Genomic DNA, 18,993 nt, shown 5'->3' on the forward strand with positions numbered 1-18,993 from the left:
CATACCTCCTTCATGTTCTTCTGGTATTGCACAGGGAATTGGCACTCCAAGTGATAGGGTCCCATGTCCTCTTTTGTTCATGCATTATTGGGGCTCATTGCCTCAAAAACTGGTAGGTCCTCCAGATGTGCTACTTTTCTTCCACAAGAGCCCAAGAAGCCATTGCAGGGAAATGAATTTCTCTGCTCCAATGTTCTTCCATTTCCACAATTCAAATCCATGCTCCACGATTGTGTTATCGGCAAAGTGCACTGTTAACAAGCCTCTTCAGCTTGTTCACACACCCATCAACACAAATAATTGCTGACCTTTCTCATTGACTGCCTTTGTGACCATTCACCAATTCATCACTGCTGGAAGGATGTTGTGTTTCTTGTCAAGAACAAACACCATTTTTATTACATTTAGTGTGAATACAGAATATTGTTCATGTACAATAAATCTCACTGTAAACTTTATGCTGTTGTGTATATAATTTGTTTTTAAAAAGGAAGCCACGCTGCATTTGGGCAAAATAACTTGCCTTTGATTTTGAAATGATCTCCTCAGTGACAAAGTAACGTATTTGTTATTGTTCAAAGGAAAATAATACTAAAGTCACTTCAGGGTCTTGTCAATAGAAGTATATTTGTGTTGGGTGACTACATCTCCTGGATTGCTTCATTCATAGAGTTTTAGTAATTTTATTCAAGCACTTAAATACTTTCGACAAAGTGCTTCTGAAGAAAATATTTTAAGCCATCTATAATTATCCCTCCAACCTGCTTCCAGGACAGCTTTATTTAATTTTTCTATTGTCTGGAGATTATTTGCTTTCAACCTTCAATACAAGCATTAAAGAGCAAAGTGACTAGAGTTCCTGGACAGACATTAAGAAGATCTGTTTTGCAGCAGTTGATTTCTCCCTGCATCACAAATTTATTTCCTGGCTGAGAGGTGCTCTATTAGTGCTGTGTTTGATCCAGTTTAAATAGCAAGCCTAGGAAGTACAGTAAGGGGAACAGGCTTAGAGGATTTATTACACATGACGATGTGAGGGAGCTAAATTCACATAGACAGCTGTAATTACATTACCATTGAAATTCCCTTGGTTATTAATTGTTTTTACTGATATTAACTCAGCACTCTCACAGCACAGCATTTTCTAGCTAGACTCGTTTACTGCATCACCAGTACTCAATAGTTCAATGAAAATATTCAGAAACTCAACCCAAGTGGGCAGTGAAAAAGAAAAGTATGTCTATGTTAATCACAATTCCTTCTAACTGTTTGATTTTTAAACGTGCACTGATGGCAAGATTCTCTCTATAAAGATTTTGACACATTATTGGATTGTAGTGAATTACTATTGCAGAAATGTGATTGCTGTAAGCGGCTCACGTCAAGCTGAGGAGCACCATATCTGATTTTGGAATGCTTTCTACTAATACCAATGGAAAGAATGTTTCTATAAACCTTCAGCCTACCGGACATTAAAACAGGATTAAGCTGTCAGATAAATAACAAGCACGTTTGTCAGAGGGGGAAGCATAAAACAGAATTGATTAAAAACTGAAGTAACCTGCTGGTACATAGGTTAAGACATTTCATACCGATGGGGTCATAGCTAGTTCAAACCTCAGTTGGGGCAAACACTCAATAAATGGCCAATTCAGCTCAACTGGGCAAACTGGAGCTATGGACACAATTTTGGCTCTGATTGAAATTTACATTGGCTTCAAGGGGTGAAGGAGGGATTGTCGACTTTGTCTGAACTCAGATCAAATCTATTCCTGCCAAGATCAATCGCACTGCAGAATTTAAGGCAGTTTGTAGGATCTGTGATTTTGCTCTCTCTCCCTCTCTCTGTCTTTGTGATTCAGATAAGCAATTTGATGGGAGAATTACAAATTAAAAGCACAAATAAACCAGTGAATCATCAACAAAATTCCCGCTCCAATAAATGCAGCGAAAAGGCAGATTACCCATAATAAGTACTCTGGCGCTAAACAATAAATAGTCAGCAACAGTGGTGCTATTTGGTTTATTTTAGAGTAAAGTTGGTACTTTCTTCACTCAAGGGTGTTCCATAAGGATCGGTATTGGGACCACTGTTGTTCCCCAAATACATTAATGATTTGGATTTGGGAATCAGCAGTACAATTTCAAAATTTGCAGACGACACCAACAACAACAACAAGATTCCATTTATAGAGCGCCTTTCACGTCGGGAGGACGTTCCAAGGGGCTGGACAGTTGGGTCAGGACCCGAGCAGGGGGGAAATGGTCAGGGTGAGGGGAGGGAAGGGAGGGAGCGAGGAGGGAGTAGAGAGTCGAGAGGGGAGATGAAGGCACGATCAAAGAGAAAGGTCTTGAGACCGGCCTTGAAGGAGGAAAGGGAGGAGGCGGCAAAGGCACTGGGGGATGGAGTTCCAGAGCCTAGGGGCTGAGAGGCTGAAGGCCCGGCTACCGATGGTAGGGCAGTTGGGGCGGAGGATGTGGAGGAGACCGGAGCCAGAGGAACGGAGGGTACGGGCAGGTAGGTAGGGGGATAGTAGGTCGGAGAGGTAGGAGGGAGCGAGGCTGTGAATGGCCTTGTAGGTGAGGATGAGGATCTTGAATTCGATCCTCTGGGGGATGGGGAGCCAGTGGAGGCGAGCGAGGGTGGGAGTGATGTGGTCCCGGAGCCTGGTGCGGGACAGTACACGAGCTGCAGAGTTCTGAATGACCTGCAGCTTGTGGAGGGAGGTGCCGGGAAGGCCGGCGAGGAGAGAGTTCCCATAGTCCAGCTTTGAGGTGATAAAGGCATGGACCAGAGTTTCAGCAGCGTGAGGGGTGAGGTAGTGCCGTAGTCTGGCGATATTCCGGAGATGATGGAAGGCGGTGCCAGTTGTGGCGCGGATATGAGGAAGAAAGGACAGCTCAGGGTCGAACAGAACACCGAGGTTCCTGACTGGCTTTGAGAGGTGGAGAGTGCAGCCTTGGATGCTGATGCTGTCAGCGCCTGAGGTGCGGAGGCGCTAACACGAGTCAATCAGGAGGGCCTCAGTTTTGCGCACGTTGAGCTGAAGAAAGTTGTCTCTCGTCCAGGACTCGATGTCAGACAGGCAGGCTGTCAGGACATCGGTGGTCGTGGAGTTGAGGGTAGAGGAGGAAAGGTAGAGTTGGGTGTCATCCGCATACATGTGGAAGTTAGCCCCATGTCTGCGGATGATGTCACCAAGAGGGAGCATATAGAGGGTGAAGAGGAGGGGACCGAGGACAGAGCCCTGAGGGACACCACACGAGACAGTGCGGGGGCCGGAGGAAAAGCCGTTTGTGGAAACAAATGAAGACGGTGGGAGAGGTACGACCTAAACCACTCAAGGACAGGGCCTTGAAGGTTGAGGTGGGAGGACAAGCGGTGGAGGAGGATAGCATGGTCGACCGTATCGAATGCTGCTACCAAATTGGGGGGAATAGCTAATACAGAGGAGGAATGCAACAAATTGCAGCAAGAGGGTAATAAACTTGCTGAGTGGGCATTTAAATGGCAAATACATTTCATTGTAGAAAAATTTGAGGTGGTACATTTTGGTAGAAGGAATAAGGAAGTCACATACATCCTTGAAAATAAAAACCTAAATGGAGTAGAGGAGCAAAGTGACCTAGGGATAACATACACAATTCACTAAATGTAGCAACGCAGGTTAATAAGGCCATAAAAATAAGCAAACCAGGCATTGGGGTTCATTTCTAGAGGGATAGAAATAAAAAGCCGGGAAGTTATGAACCTTGGTTTGACCGCACTTAGAATACTGTTTGCAGTTCTGGTCCCCACATTATAGAAGGGATGTAGAGGCACTAGAGGTGCAAAGGAGATTCACAAGGATGATCCCAGAACTGGTTCCAGATATACCTATCAGGAAAGGCTGAACATACTTGGACACTTTTCTCTTAAAAATAGGAAGGTAAGGGGTGACGATAGAGGTCTTTAAAATGATGAAAGGTTTTGATAGGGTAGACATAGGGAAGACGTTTCCACTTGTGAGGAGACCAGAACCAGGGGCCATAAAATAAAATAGTCACAATAGATCAAATAGGGAAGTTAGAAGAAATTTCTTCACACAGAGAATAGTGGGAATGTGGAACATGCTATCACAAGGAGTTGTTGAGGCAAATAGCATAGATGCATTTAGATGCTCATGTGGAGCATAAACACCGGCCTTAGACCAGTTGGGCTGAATGCCCTGTTTCTCTGCTGTATATTCTAATGTATTCTAATGTAAGATATGATTCCAATTGATCACTACAGTGCTAATCACAAGACAAAAACAACTTGGACTTTGCCACACGGTAGTGTCTCAGAGCGCTTAACAGTGGTGGATCCTGACTGGGTTGGTGGGGGAGGTGACTGTAAGCATGGTCAAAGAGGAAGGTTTTCAGGCAGGATTTGAAAAAGGGGAAAGAGGAGGCAAGACAGAGGGATTGAGGGAGAAGGTTCCAGAGTTTTGGGGCATAGTGACTGAAAGTACAACCTCCAATGGTGGGGCAGAGGGTGCGAGGGACGAGCAGGAAACCGGTGCCAGTTGAACGGAGGCACTGGGTGGTGGATTGGGGAGTGAGGATGTTGGAGGGGTAGGGAAATGCCAGAGAGTGAATGGATTTAAACACAAGTGTGAGGATCTTGAAGTCGATCCGTTCAGTGATGAGGAGTCAGTGGAGCCTGGCCAGAACTGGTGAGATGTGGGTACGGAGTTTGATCCGAGTCAGTATGTGGGCGACAGAGTTCTAAATGAGCTGAATCTTGTGAATAGTGGAGATGGGGAGATCAGCGAGGAGTGCGTTTGAGTAATCCAGGCCGGAGGTGACAAACGCAAGCACAAGGGTATCAGCTGCATTTGTGGTAAGATACGGTCAGAGGCGGGCAATGTGGCGGAGGTGGAAGAAGCTGGTCCTGGTCAGGGACCGGATGTGGTGGAGGAAGCACAACTAAACCAGTCACCTCGGTTGCGCACTGGTTCGGTATGTCTGAGGGAGAGCCCAGGGAGATTGAGGAGTTTAGATCCGCAGGAGTGAAAACGTTGATGGGAGCCAAGGAGTATGGCTTCCTCTTGTCCACACTCAGCTGAAGTATGTGTAACAACAAGAACAACAAAATTACATTTGTATAGGGCCTTTCATGTCGGGAGGATGCCTCAAGGCGCTGGAAACTCATCCAGACCCTGATGTCTGCCAGACAAGCTGATAGAACATCAGTGGACCTGGAGTTGGTACTAGTGGAGGCAAAGTAGATTTGTGTGTCATTCCACATACATGTGCAAGTTTACCCCGTGTCTTAAAAATAGGAAGGTAAGGGGTGACGATAGAGGTCTTTAAAATGATGAAAGGTTTTGATAGGGTAGACATAGGGAAGACGTTTCCACTTGTGAGGAGACCAGAACCAGGGGCCATAAAATAAAATAGTCACAATAGATCAAATAGGGAAGTTAGAAGAAATTTCTTCACACAGAGAATAGTGGGAATGTGGAACATGCTATCACAAGGAGTTGTTGAGGCAAATAGCATAGATGCATTTAGATGCTCATGTGGAGCATAAACACCGGCCTTAGACCAGTTGGGCTGAATGCCCTGTTTCTCTGCTGTATATTCTAATGTATTCTAATGTAAGATATGATTCCAATTGATCACTACAGTGCTAATCACAAGACAAAAACAACTTGGACTTTGCCACACGGTAGTGTCTCAGAGCGCTTAACAGTGGTGGATCCTGACTGGGTTGGTGGGGGAGGTGACTGTAAGCATGGTCAAAGAGGAAGGTTTTCAGGCAGGATTTGAAAAAGGGGAAAGAGGAGGCAAGACAGAGGGATTGAGGGAGAAGGTTCCAGAGTTTTGGGGCATAGTGACTGAAAGTACAACCTCCAATGGTGGGGCAGAGGGTGCGAGGGACGAGCAGGAAACCGGTGCCAGTTGAACGGAGGCACTGGGTGGTGGATTGGGGAGTGAGGATGTTGGAGGGGTAGGGAAATGCCAGAGAGTGAATGGATTTAAACACAAGTGTGAGGATCTTGAAGTCGATCCGTTCAGTGATGAGGAGTCAGTGGAGCCTGGCCAGAACTGGTGAGATGTGGGTACGGAGTTTGATCCGAGTCAGTATGTGGGCGACAGAGTTCTAAATGAGCTGAATCTTGTGAATAGTGGAGATGGGGAGATCAGCGAGGAGTGCGTTTGAGTAATCCAGGCCGGAGGTGACAAACGCAAGCACAAGGGTATCAGCTGCATTTGTGGTAAGATACGGTCAGAGGCGGGCAATGTGGCGGAGGTGGAAGAAGCTGGTCCTGGTCAGGGACCGGATGTGGTGGAGGAAGCACAACTAAACCAGTCACCTCGGTTGCGCACTGGTTCGGTATGTCTGAGGGAGAGCCCAGGGAGATTGAGGAGTTTAGATCCGCAGGAGTGAAAACGTTGATGGGAGCCAAGGAGTATGGCTTCCTCTTGTCCACACTCAGCTGAAGTATGTGTAACAACAAGAACAACAAAATTACATTTGTATAGGGCCTTTCATGTCGGGAGGATGCCTCAAGGCGCTGGAAACTCATCCAGACCCTGATGTCTGCCAGACAAGCTGATAGAACATCAGTGGACCTGGAGTTGGTACTAGTGGAGGCAAAGTAGATTTGTGTGTCATTCCACATACATGTGCAAGTTTACCCCGTGTCTGCAATGACATCGCCCAGAGGGAGCATATAGATAAGGAAAAGAAGTGGGCCAAGGATGGAGCCCTGGGGTATCCTGTAGGTGACCAGGTGGGAGTGGGAGAAGAAACCATTTGCTGAGAAGAAATAGAGGCGGTTGGTTAAGTTGGACTTGAACCATGTGCGTGTGGTTCCACTAAGGTGGATGAGAGAGGAGAGGCGGTGGAGAAGGATGGCGTAGTCAACTGTGTCAAACGCAGCAGAGATATCCAGGAGGACGAGGAGGCAGAGGGAGCCTTGGTCACAGATAGACAGAATGTCGTTTGTGACTTTGACAAGGGAGCTTGACAGGGTGCATGGAGGAGGTGATGGGGTGTGGAAAACAGCGTCTTTGGATTCTTGTTTGCCTCCAAGATGACTTTGAAGTAAAAGTCAGTTTTGGCCTGTGAAAGGGAGAGGCAGTAGGTGTGGAGGTGCTCAAGCCACAGCTGGGGGTGAATTGTGAGGCTGGATTTCTGCCATCTGCGCTTGAGTGTCCAGGATTGGGTTTTAAGTGAACGGAGATGACTGGTGGGGGTACAGGTAGGTTTGGAAACAACCCTGGATTTCAGGGGAGCCAGGGAATTGAAGGTTGTGGAGAAACGGTCATTCAGCAGCATGATGGCTGCATCAGGATCGCTGCGGGTGGAGGGCCAGAGGGAGAGGAGGTCCGAGGAAGAGAGGGTATTTTTGAGGGAATCAGGGGGAAACTTTTTCCAGGGGATGAAAAAAACAACTGGAGTGCTTGGAAGAGGGGAGAGGAATGCGGGAGGAGAGGGAAATGAAGAAGTGGTCCGAGATGGCCTTGTCCGTGATAGACAGGTCGGAAATGTCAAGGCCGTGTGTGATAACGAGGTCGAGGGGGTGGCCACGGTTGTGGGTCGGTTAGATGATGTGGAGGTTGAGGTTTAGGGAGGAGAGGAAGGCAGTGAAATCCGAGGAGGTGGTGCAAGGGGAGTTTAGGTGGAGGTTGAAATCAGGCGCTCAGTGCAGAGGGACAGGGATGAGAGGAGAGAGGAGATATCAATGAGGAAGAAGCCAGGAGGTTGGAGAGGCGGGAAACTAGGAGGATTTTGAGGAAGAGAGAAGAAGGATGGTAGAGGGTGAGGTGCTCAAAGAAGGTGAGGAATAGGGTCACAAGAGTCTGTGGACAGGATGCCTATTAACATCCACTCTGCAGAAGGACATTTTGCTCAATTAATTTCATCTCCCCGTAAACATCCCACGATCCACATGTAAAGCAAAATACATGTCATAGTGTAAGAAAGTCTCACTGTTGGAAAATCCAGTTCCATTCAATGGACACCATCTTGAACTTTGTCTTGTGCTCTTGTGATGCAGTGTGAGAATTATCCATACAACTACCAATTTTCATTCTGCTTTGACTGCCTCCACTAAGATTCATTTAATATTTTAAGTTGGTGTGTTCTCTGCTGCGGGTACTATACCAGAGCATATGATGAAATTACTGTGCCACAACACACATTGGAGCCACACCAATACCTAACACAGATGTGAATCATAAATAATAAGTAAATAATTTCTATTTTTGGTACAGAACAAGTGGACATCTCAAAGTGCTTCACAGGATTTACTGCCAAGTTAGGAATAATGACAGAATACGGTTCTGAATTAGTTTCAGTCCAAACCGCTTGAATCAGTGAATTCAAATGTATTTGCCCTCTGACTTATTTCTCATACCCCTAGCCCCTAGATCATTTTCTTAAAATGTAAGATCATATAGAAATTTGAAAAATTCTTAAAAAGATCAAGAGAAATGTTGGTTCTCCGGTAATCAATTTGATCATTAAGTAGCCAGCCACTTACACCATAATGGTTAAGACCAGTTACAGAAAATCCTGGATTATCTGAAATTCATACCTAAGGCAGACCGGTCCCGAACCAGAAACATTTCCGCACACCCACACACATGTAAACTCTCACCGACCACTCTCCTAGTCCGTGTCTCCACCTCACCTTCCTTGCTGGCCTTCAGTGGCCAGGTATTCACTTTGACTCAGTTTGAATCCTGCGAGCAGAAAATAGCATATTCACTAGCATCTGCTCACGGGATACAAACAATTGCATAATAATAATAATCTTTGCATTTGATATAGCGCTTTTCAGGTTTTCTAGACGTCTCAAAGCGCTTCACAGAATATGCTGTAAAGTGAATTGACCGTATATTTGTGGGCGAAACGCGGCAGCCAATTTCGCACAGCCGTGTCCTACAAACAGTCGTGGATTGAAAATGACCATGACTGTTTGTGGGACACATTTATTATTGTTTTGTTTTGGAGGGATTATTATTAGGCGTGTGGAGTATGGAAACTTGCCCAAGGTTTCATTGCCAGTACCGGTATTGGCTGGCATTTTGTGACACTGAAAAAGTTGCAGAAAAAAGCTGGTAAATGTCAGCACCAACATTGTAATTACAATTAGCCAGAAATTACAGCTCGCAAGACTCAATCTCTCCCCTCTCCCACCCATTGGTCTAGCCTACCAGGGTTTAAGCGTATTTGCCTTGTATAAACCAGTGGGATTGACATTTTAGACTGTGAATTGTGAGCCAGTCTCCCCTACTGCATAATATTTCAAGACAGTGTCCCACAGCTGAGTGAAAGAAATATATGAGATAATTATTAAAGTGTCGACTTCCCAATTAACTTGAATAGTGTGAATCCCCCTCAATTTGTAAGTCTCCAGACAGTGCTGAACAAGATATTGAGTGCTGGCAAGTGATAATGATAAGGGAAATGAATAAAAGGAATAATAAGTGAAGGACAAAATTTAAGGGGTGAGACTTTAAAATAATACTTACAGCTGGCGTTAACTTCAACTCAGCACGCTCTCTGTCTCCTTGTTCAAAGAACTCACTGGTTACCAGTTCAGCTACCTACAATATAGTACAAAACTGTTGTGTATATTTGTCCCAGACTGATCAAGTGCAAATCATATTCTGAATGTAGCAATTTCGCCTATTGAATGTAGTGGTGCATTGCATTCATTAGCAGCAAAATCCAGTAGTCATCACACAGTGATAATTATCACATTAAACTGTTATAAAGACCATAAATTGATCCCCTATACATTTGCAGGGTACAGAAATTCACTTAGGAAATGTTCTCCACTTGAAATCTAAACCATAATATTGAGTGGTGTCAAATGGTGAGCAGTAAAATTGAGAGAAAAAAAAACAGACATTCCTGTCTTGCTTCACTTCAGTCAAATGTCAGATAATGACACAATCCACACCCATATCATTGAGTCAGCAAGTTCAGAAAACACACATGTGTGGAGGTCACTGGACGACATGCCACGAGAGAATCCATTTATTTACAAGCCTCTCATCAACAAATGAAAATGACTTAGCACACCTTTTATTGTTTGAAAAGGATCTGGGTGCAACGTGTCATTCAAATTGAAATACACCATTCTAGTGCAGGAAAATCATTATGTCATAAAAACATTCCTGCGCCACGTCAGCATGCATAAAATGATGTGCCTCTTCGGCCAAAAGAAAATAAGAATTAATTCACATATGAGCAGAAAACACAGTCATCACTGGCTGAATAAATGGAACAAGGCTTTGTTGCATATGTAAATAGGTTCCAGTATAGTTAAATAGATTGCTTAATAATTCACACAATCAAATGAATCACTTTTTTACCATTCTGAATGAGATTAGGTGTAATAATTCAAAGAGCAATTACTTTCCTTTATCTAATTTGCAGGGTACAGTAATTAACTTAGGACATTTTCTATACTTGATGTCCACATCATAATATTGAGTGGGTACTTGTTGCTTATTGCCAAGGGCGCTGTACAGGATTTTGAAATATCACAGGATATTGTGGGGACTATTGTAATTCAGCAGTTAACACTGTTGCTAGAATGGTTTTGCTGGAATATATTAATGCTCAAGTGTATCACGCGGTTACACTGTATAATATTGTTACATTGCATCGCTCTAGATTGCTCAGCTTTGCACTTCAACACTTCACTTGCATCTTGTATTTGTTTCTATTGATATCACAGTGCTTCTTGTGTTAAACATCAAGGGAAAAGTAACAGATGCCCAAAGTATAAAGCTCAGATCACACTGCGGCCATTCCACTTTCTGTCCTGGTACCTTACATGGTAAATTATGAATAAGGAAATATGAAAACAGAAATCCATTCTGATTGCTGGGCAGAAAGAACCCTTTTTATGGAGATTATTTTTCCATAACTACGATATTAGGGAACTGATTTACGAGATTCTCAAAAGGATTTGTAAATAGCGATTCCTGGATATGCTGCAAACCCCCCTCTGCAATTCTGCGTGGATACTGGTCTCAATTTCGAATTCTGTTAAGTCACATCTGAGCAGCATTCACCATTTGCAAATCCTCTGGTGAATCTTGGTGTAATCATATAATAATAGTACAGTAACTCCAAATTATGACCTACTATACTAAATACATTAGAAAAAGAAACATTTCACTATAGAACAAAAAGTGCATTGTATTGATGATAGAACTATCACTGATCCACACTATGCTCAAATACACACATCTTCTCCATCTCCTTCAAGACTTTTGAATTAATGAATAAACTAATATTTCTTATATAGCTTAACAGTTGTGTTTTTTTAACAACAAAATGGGCTTTACTGTACACTACAATCGATGTCAGGTCGGTTTCGCATTATCATAAACTGTTCACACAAACTCCTATGCAAATGAGTCTAATTTATCAACCGTATTTTTAATAGACAACAACAACAAAATTACATTTATATAGCGCCCTTCACATCGGGAGGATGTCCCAAGGAGCTGGACAGATAGAGTTACGGACCCGAGCTGGGGGGTGGTGTGAGGGAGGGTGAAACGCACGGGGGCAAGCAGGAAGATCAAAAGCACGGTCGAATAGGAGGGTCTTGAGGTGGGTCTTGAAGGTGGCGAAGGGGTGAGAAAGAGGGAGTGCGGGATGGAGTTCCAGAGGGTGGGTGCAGAGTGGCAGAAGGCCCGCCCACCGATAGTGGGGAAAGTAAGGCAGGGGACATGAAGCTGGCCAGAGCCCTCTGAGTGGAGGGAGCGAACAGAATGGTAGGGGGTTAGGAGGTCGGAGAGGTAGGGGGAGCAAGATCGTGGAGGGCTTTGAAGGTGAGGACCAGGATCTTAAACTGTATCCTCTGTGTGATGGGAAGCCAGTGAAGTTGGGCAAGGATGGGGGTGATAGGGTCACGGAGCCTAGTACAGGAGAGGACACGGGCTGCAAAGTTCTGGATGATCTGCAGCCTATGGAGGGAGGAGTTGGGGAGGCCGACAAGCGTTGAGTTTGCATAGTCGAGCCTCGATGTAATGGAAGCATGTATGAGGGTTTCGGAGGCCTGCGGTGTGAGACAGTGTCGGAGCCGGGCAACGTTGTGGAGGTGGGGGAAGGCAGAGCAGGTCATGGTGCAGATGTGGGGTAGAAAGGATAAAAATTTAACTTTGTCATTTTTATTTCAAGAAGCATGGCTTTCATGTCCAGATCTGCCCAATAAATGGTGATGAATAAATATTCAAGACATGGGCGATGCAAAGGAAACACGGCTGATATCAATTCACAAAGTACATGATGTCAGAGGTGCTTCTTGCCCACAATTTGTACGCATAGCATTGCAGGAAATGATATCAGCAGTGATCCTGTCAACCTAAAAGTTGGCCATTTCCTCACTTACAACACAGCTGCTGAAAGATTTGAGCCAACTGATCGTTTTATAATGGGGCTGACCTGTTTATTAATATTTATAGAATTTGTAAATACTGTATCATTTAAATGTAGGAATACTTTTCCAATCCTCACCTGCTTTGATATCTCCCAAGGCTTTGTGACAGCTCCTAAATCACAAGCCGTCATCAGCATAGATCTGAAGTTATCAAAATAAAATTAACAATTATTTCCTGGCAGATCAAGATAAAGGGACAGAACGAGTCCAGAAAACAAGGGAAACTCTCTGAACATGGTAGTTACAGCCACAATTTAAAATGATTCATTATATTATCTCTTTGTTTTCCTCTGAAGAAGGAAATGTTCTCTTCCTGCTCCTTCTGTTTTCGTCAAAACATATATATTTTTTTACTTCATATAATTTGCTCCCATATATGTACTTATTTGTCTAGTGGTTTAACTGGGAGTGAACCCAAAGATATGGATAGAAAGCTTTGTAAGTTGACTTAATTTGGAAGTTATTTTTCCGTAGTTCTTATAAATGAAGGTTGAATTTAATAATTTTCCATTCCACAATTCAGGAATTGCGGAAAATTGGTAAATCTCATCATAATTTGGAAGCTTTCAAATTTAATGCTGAATTTAAGAATTTTCCACAGTCCTGGATGATTTTTAATCTTGAGATAAAAATAGTCCTAAAGGCTAAGACTAGGTGGACATTTAGGCTTCTGGGTAGTTTAAAGGTAAGTGTTAATATTGGTTTGAAAACAAGCCAAAGTAAGTCAGCAAAGCTAAACACTAAGCCAACAAGAAGTTATTGTTCTCATTTGATGTGTTGCTTATCTTTTTGAGGTTCAGATTCATTACAGTACAATGGAGTATAATTATCTAATCATGTTACTGTATTATGATAATCATATCCCTTTGTGATAAATAAAACAATTTTGGAAGTTTCACTTACCTCAACATTTCCCTGCGCTTCTCAAGACGCCAGTTGTGCTCTCCAGACATGACATATTCAAAGAACTTTGTGCGCTTCCTGAATTTAAATGAGAAAAATTAATTATTTTATTGTATCTGTGTCGAGCAGTAATGCAACATGATAATAAACCCTACATTTGATATGGCACCTTATCATAATGGCAAAACTTCAAAGGATTTATAATAAATACATAATCCTTGCATTTGATGTAGCTTGTTTCACGCCAGGAGGAGACTTTTCAAAGTGTTTCACAGAATCTTACTGTGAAGTAAATAACTGTGTATTTGTAGACGAACACAGCTGTCCCACAAACAACCCTACAGCCAGAATGTGGTCAGAAATTGGCCAGAATGTCCAATTTTATCTGGGGGATTGTTGACCTTCTCTTTTTAAGTAGTGCCATGGCATCCAAATAGGCAGACAGACTTCAATTTTTTTTCGGTCAGCTGGGTGTCTGACACATACGGAAGCCCATCTCCGTGCTTAAGGGTATCCAACCAAATTGAGAATTCCATGCATCCCACCTACACATGGAAATTCCAGAGACAGATTGTTGGAATGGAATGCGCACTCTCTCCCTGGAGGATAATAATAATAATCTTTGCATTTGATATAGTGCTTTATTACATCTTTGAGACATTCCATCTCCATCCCCCAGTGCCTTTGCCTTGCTTCCTCCCTTTCCTCCTTCAAGGCCGGTCTCAAGACCTTTCTCTTTGACCGTGCCTTCAGCTCCCCTCTCGACTCTCTACCCCCTCCTCACTCCCTCCCTTCCCTCCCCTCACCCTGACCATTTCCTCCCTGCTCAGATCCTGATCCAACTGTCCAGCGCCTTGGGACGTCCTCCCGATGTGAAAGGCGCTCTATAAATGAAATCTTGTTGTTGTTGTTGTTGTTGAGACGTCTCAAAGGATGTCAATGACCAATTAATCTGAAGGTTTATTGGCCAGGACACAAGGAGAAACTCCCATCTCTTTTCGAATAGTGCCATAGGATGTTTAATATCCACCTGAACAAGTAGATGGGACCTCAGTTTAATACCTTATCCAAAGGACGGAACCTCTGACAATCAAACACACCCCAGTCCAAAACTTTGAGCTCAAAGTCCTGACAAGAGTCTTGAACCTGTAACTTTCTGAGTCAGAGACAAGAGTCTATAAATTGAGTAAGACTGACATCAGAGCTAGGTATGTGGAAAATCAGTAGTTTTGCAGGACTTTTGCAAATGTATTTGGAATCTAATCAGGTTAGAACATACCTGAATTGACAACATGTCGTATCCACGTATGATAGTGCTCAACATTAGTCAGCATTAATCCTGTCACTGAACGCGATAAAGAAACAGACAGTCTAATTTATCTTTGTGAGCAAGCATACAAACCAAGGTCACCCCAACAGAATTTCCAGTGACAGAGACATCATCAATACATCTGATGAATCGCATTGCTTCTTTTTTAGTATTTGGATCTAAAGTGCAGGAATTTGTAACAGGAATCAGAAATATGAAATTTTGCACCTACCCTAATGAGTCTCAGACCAACCCAGTGGACCTCCGCTCAGATGGTGAGTTAATTTCCGATTTTCATGAAGTTGGATCACTCATAAAGAAGTTTCTCAGAATGCAGGAGGAGATTCCCCATAATCAGGATCTGAGCAGAGTTTTACTGGGTCACCTTGAGATGTATCTGGGAAAGTGTTGGATTTCTAATAGATCTAATATAAAAATATTAACTATAAGTTGCAGACCAATCGCTGGGAACAGGAATGCAAGCTCCATGGTACGTTATACAGTTATAGTTGTTGGATTCCAGCAATACCCCCAATACACAGTCTAGTCCCCCCAAGCCTTGCCTCTTGCCAATCTGTGTCTAATACACCTCAAAATTAGGTAAGCAGGGTGTGTCCCTCCAGGGAGAGAGTGCGTATTCCAGACACAGGGAAATTTCCACGTGTAGGTGGCATATATATATATATATATTTAATTTATATATATGTGCGCGACTCCAGGTCTAGTTTAGACACTCTTAGCTTGTGTCAGATACTTGGTGACAAAAAAAAGTATTTATAATCAATCCAAACACTCACTCAAAATACAACATGAGGTCAGTGGACAGTATGGCTTGCTTCAGCAGTTGCATCATATCACTGTACTCTTTGGAAGATAGGTTCGCAAAAATGTTGTGACCCTAAATTAAAAGGAAAAAAAATACAGTTTAATGCAAGTCCCTTATACAGAAACTTTGAGTTTGACACAAAGTATGAGACATAGAAATTAAATTGCATTCCTTGGTTTCATTTATTTATGTGTTCATTTCAATTTCTCCGATGAATATTTCTTTAAAAAAAAGTTATATTGAGATGAAAATCAGCAAAAAAGTATGTTTTTAAATACAAATACACTCCCCGCAGAGAACATAACACATGTGATCCTGTCAAGCTTTGGCCCATCTCCTCATTATAAGTTAATTTTGTTGGCCTAGGGAATTTCAGCCCGCCTAGACAGATCAACCCTGGGAAAGCAATTAAAAATTAAATATTACTGTATTATATTACTGTATTAAATACAGTAACATAAAGCAATACAGCAATATAAAGATCACATGTGGTCACAAGATTAGTTTGAATGAAGGAACCCCTTCAGTCCACTTAATCTCATTATCAACTCTACGCCTTCTTAACTTTAAATGGTTCCAAACAAACAATAGAATCTGGAGTTTGATACAGGGCCTAATATTTATTACAAAACAAATCACTTGCTTCAGGATCTATGAAAATGCTAGGATCCTGAAAGGAACACACCAGTTACCTGGAGAGGGTCGCCACCTGCTGGCATTTCTTGAAGATTTTAAGGAATGCTTTAAGGAATATCGCGAATTTTACCCATGTGTTTCTAAATCAATTCTTGGCTTGTTTTTTAAAAAAATATTATTTAAATATTATAATTACATTAGTCGATTGGCAGATCACTTTTCCAGGGGTAATAGTCGCTTCAAAAAATAATTACAATTGATGTTTTAAAAATAATAATTTGGTCACTTAATCCACGACTATTGGTGGAACACGACTGCGCGCAATTGGCTGCTACGGTTTGCCCACAAAACATACAGTCAGTTCACTTTACTGTATATTCTGTGAGTCAACATTTCAGGTCCATGGCCCTTTGTCAGAAGCCCTTCGTCCACGACCCTTTGTGGACCCGAAACGTTGACTCACTTTGCTTTCTCCATAGATGCTGCCTGACCTGCTGAGTGTTCCCAGCGACTCCTGCTTTTGTTTTATGTTTATCAGGATTTAACTGAACTTTCAGATAACTCCAGATATTGAGAAGCAAAGCAAGTTTGTACATTAAATGTTTGTGGGATGTGGTTCTGGACAACCTTAGGGATTTCTTTTTGATAAATTATTCTCAGTTTACTCTTGAAATGAACCTTATTGCCAAATGGTAGTCAGAAGATGTGGTCATTCTGTATGGCACATAGAAGGGTATATGATTTTGTAGAAGGGTATATGTGTTTTCTTGTGCGGAAGTTGGGACTGTTCAACGCTGAAGCTAACACTTTTTTTTAGGCTAAAAATATCCACATGACATATTTATCGCCAGTTCAGACTTTCCACTCAATGTTGATGGCTGGTGGCAATGCTTATCAAGCAGAAGATACAATGTCCATGTGACATTTTTAAAGACAAATATCAGCGTTAAATACTGGCTCTATTTAGCCCAAATTAAAATTGTACTTAGTACCACCAAAGCATTTAAAAAATGCTCTCAGGAGCATAATCTGTTTAAATCAATCAGGCAATAGGAGCTACACAACAGCAAGAAGATGCTGATGATGAAACCAGAAGGAGAAAAAGTACGAATTTATGATGCCCTTGTGAATTACTTGGCTCTAACTATCTGAGGCTATTTGGGCTCAGCAAACAAGCCTTGAGTGAAATATGTTATGAACATTTCACTGCATTTCCATTCTGTTAATAATTACTTTCAATGTGAATAGCAGCAAGCACTTTTTTTCCCCATTTGCTTCTTTTAGACTTTTGACAGTGTGGACTTATAGTGAGAAATCCTATTGTAAGCATTCACTGTCAAAGGTCAGTCCATTTATCAATAGGCGAAGAATAATACACACTCGCCACCGAAGGTCATAAATTCACTGACAAGGGGAGAACAAACCCTTAATGCTGAATAAACAGCCATCAGTCAGTCCAACATGTCCACATTATAATGGTGGTAAAGCATATGAGAAGCTCCAATAAAGAGGCCAAATATATGCAGCACTAGCCACCACAAAACATCTAAAAACACAAAGGGAAGTACAGATTTGTTTAACAGTAGCAATGCTCCATTCACAATCACAAGTTAAGTTTGTTTCAGACATAGCAACATAGGAACAGGAGTAGGCCATTCAGCCCCTCCAGCTTGTTCCGCCATTCCATTAGATCATAGCTGATCTGTACTTCAACTCCAAATAAATACATTTTAAATTTTTTTTGATAAAATGAAACAATGAGGTGTATTTTCGGTGCATCAGTGGTTAAAACTTTTAGTAGGGAAATTGTTTGTGCAAATCGAGTAATTGATGAGAATGTGGGCATGCTGTAAGTGATTCTGAACAGCCCTACGATATGCTCTGCTTGAAGTTTAGCACACTATCAAAATGGATTTGCAAACATTGGTTTAGCAGGAAATAAGACTCTTGACCCTTACAAGAAGTGGTCTGGCCGCTAATTCAAATATGCCAATTGTAAACATCATAGCTATGTTTAGAAAGTGTCAAGAGAAGCCTATAGAGTGGCACTGAGGTGACAATTATTCCAGAAATACTTGTTAAGATGTAAGAGATATTCACCTCAGGAAAGCACCCCCTTCTTCTCCCAGCCATATGCTCGAAAACCTGGCAGCGAATTCTTGACAAACCTTTCTATCTCTCTGAGAGGAGAAGGTAGAAGTCCTGCTTATAATTATTATGGGCACATGACACAAGAAATGTTTGCAAATGCTGCGTTCTCATAAAATGAAAAAATATCTTTGTCCAATACTTTTTTCAAGGAACCAGTCTTAGTCTTTCAATTTATAGTCCCAGAGTAACAATTCAGGCAGGAATAGACCATCAGTCCACCGAGCCTCACATCCAATTACCCAAAAGATTATTTGGATATACTTACCTCTAAATTGAATAATCCTGAAACTTTTATTTGATTTTCCCAGTTCCTTTGTACAGTAGTTTCTTGTTCCATGTGCCTATCAATCTTTCACTAATAATATTTCTCCTACATTTCCTATTTGCTCAATTCTTCTAAATTGAAGATATAATAAGAATAATCCTTATCACGTCCAAATGTCTCACAGTGCTTCACAGAGTTTTTTGTAAAGTGTAGAGACTGTGCATTTGCAGGCAAAAGCTGCAATCAATGTGTGCCCCATAACTTCCCAATAACAAAGTTCAAGATGCTTAAAGGTGCTGTAAAAATACAATTTTTTTTCTTCATGTCTGAAACAAAATACTTTACTTGTAAACAGGCATGAAGTGAATGACCAATTGTGTATCTGGGAGATTTTTAAATAGTGCCATGCAATCTTATTATCCATGTGAGGAGGGTTGATTGAATCTTGGTTCAATGT

General features: G+C 42.2%; 1 protein-coding gene across 1 annotated transcript in view; it reads right to left on the reverse strand.

The window, feature by feature from the left end:
* Positions 1-18,993, reverse strand: part of LOC103183180 (dual 3',5'-cyclic-AMP and -GMP phosphodiesterase 11A-like) — a 129,876-nt gene that overhangs the window by 24,445 nt on the left and 86,438 nt on the right. The window contains exons 15-18 of the mRNA XM_007900515.2: positions 15,456-15,556; positions 13,350-13,427; positions 12,524-12,587; positions 9,514-9,588 (exon numbers count right to left, since the gene is read on the reverse strand). Of these exons, the coding sequence (XP_007898706.2) occupies positions 9,514-9,588; positions 12,524-12,587; positions 13,350-13,427; positions 15,456-15,556 (318 nt within the window). The remainder of the gene's footprint in view (positions 1-9,513; positions 9,589-12,523; positions 12,588-13,349; positions 13,428-15,455; positions 15,557-18,993) is intronic.

This window comes from Callorhinchus milii, unplaced genomic scaffold (assembly GCF_018977255.1).
Source record: "Callorhinchus milii isolate IMCB2004 unplaced genomic scaffold, IMCB_Cmil_1.0 Scaffold2, whole genome shotgun sequence".
NCBI classification, from domain to species: Eukaryota; Metazoa; Chordata; class Chondrichthyes; order Chimaeriformes; family Callorhinchidae; genus Callorhinchus; species Callorhinchus milii.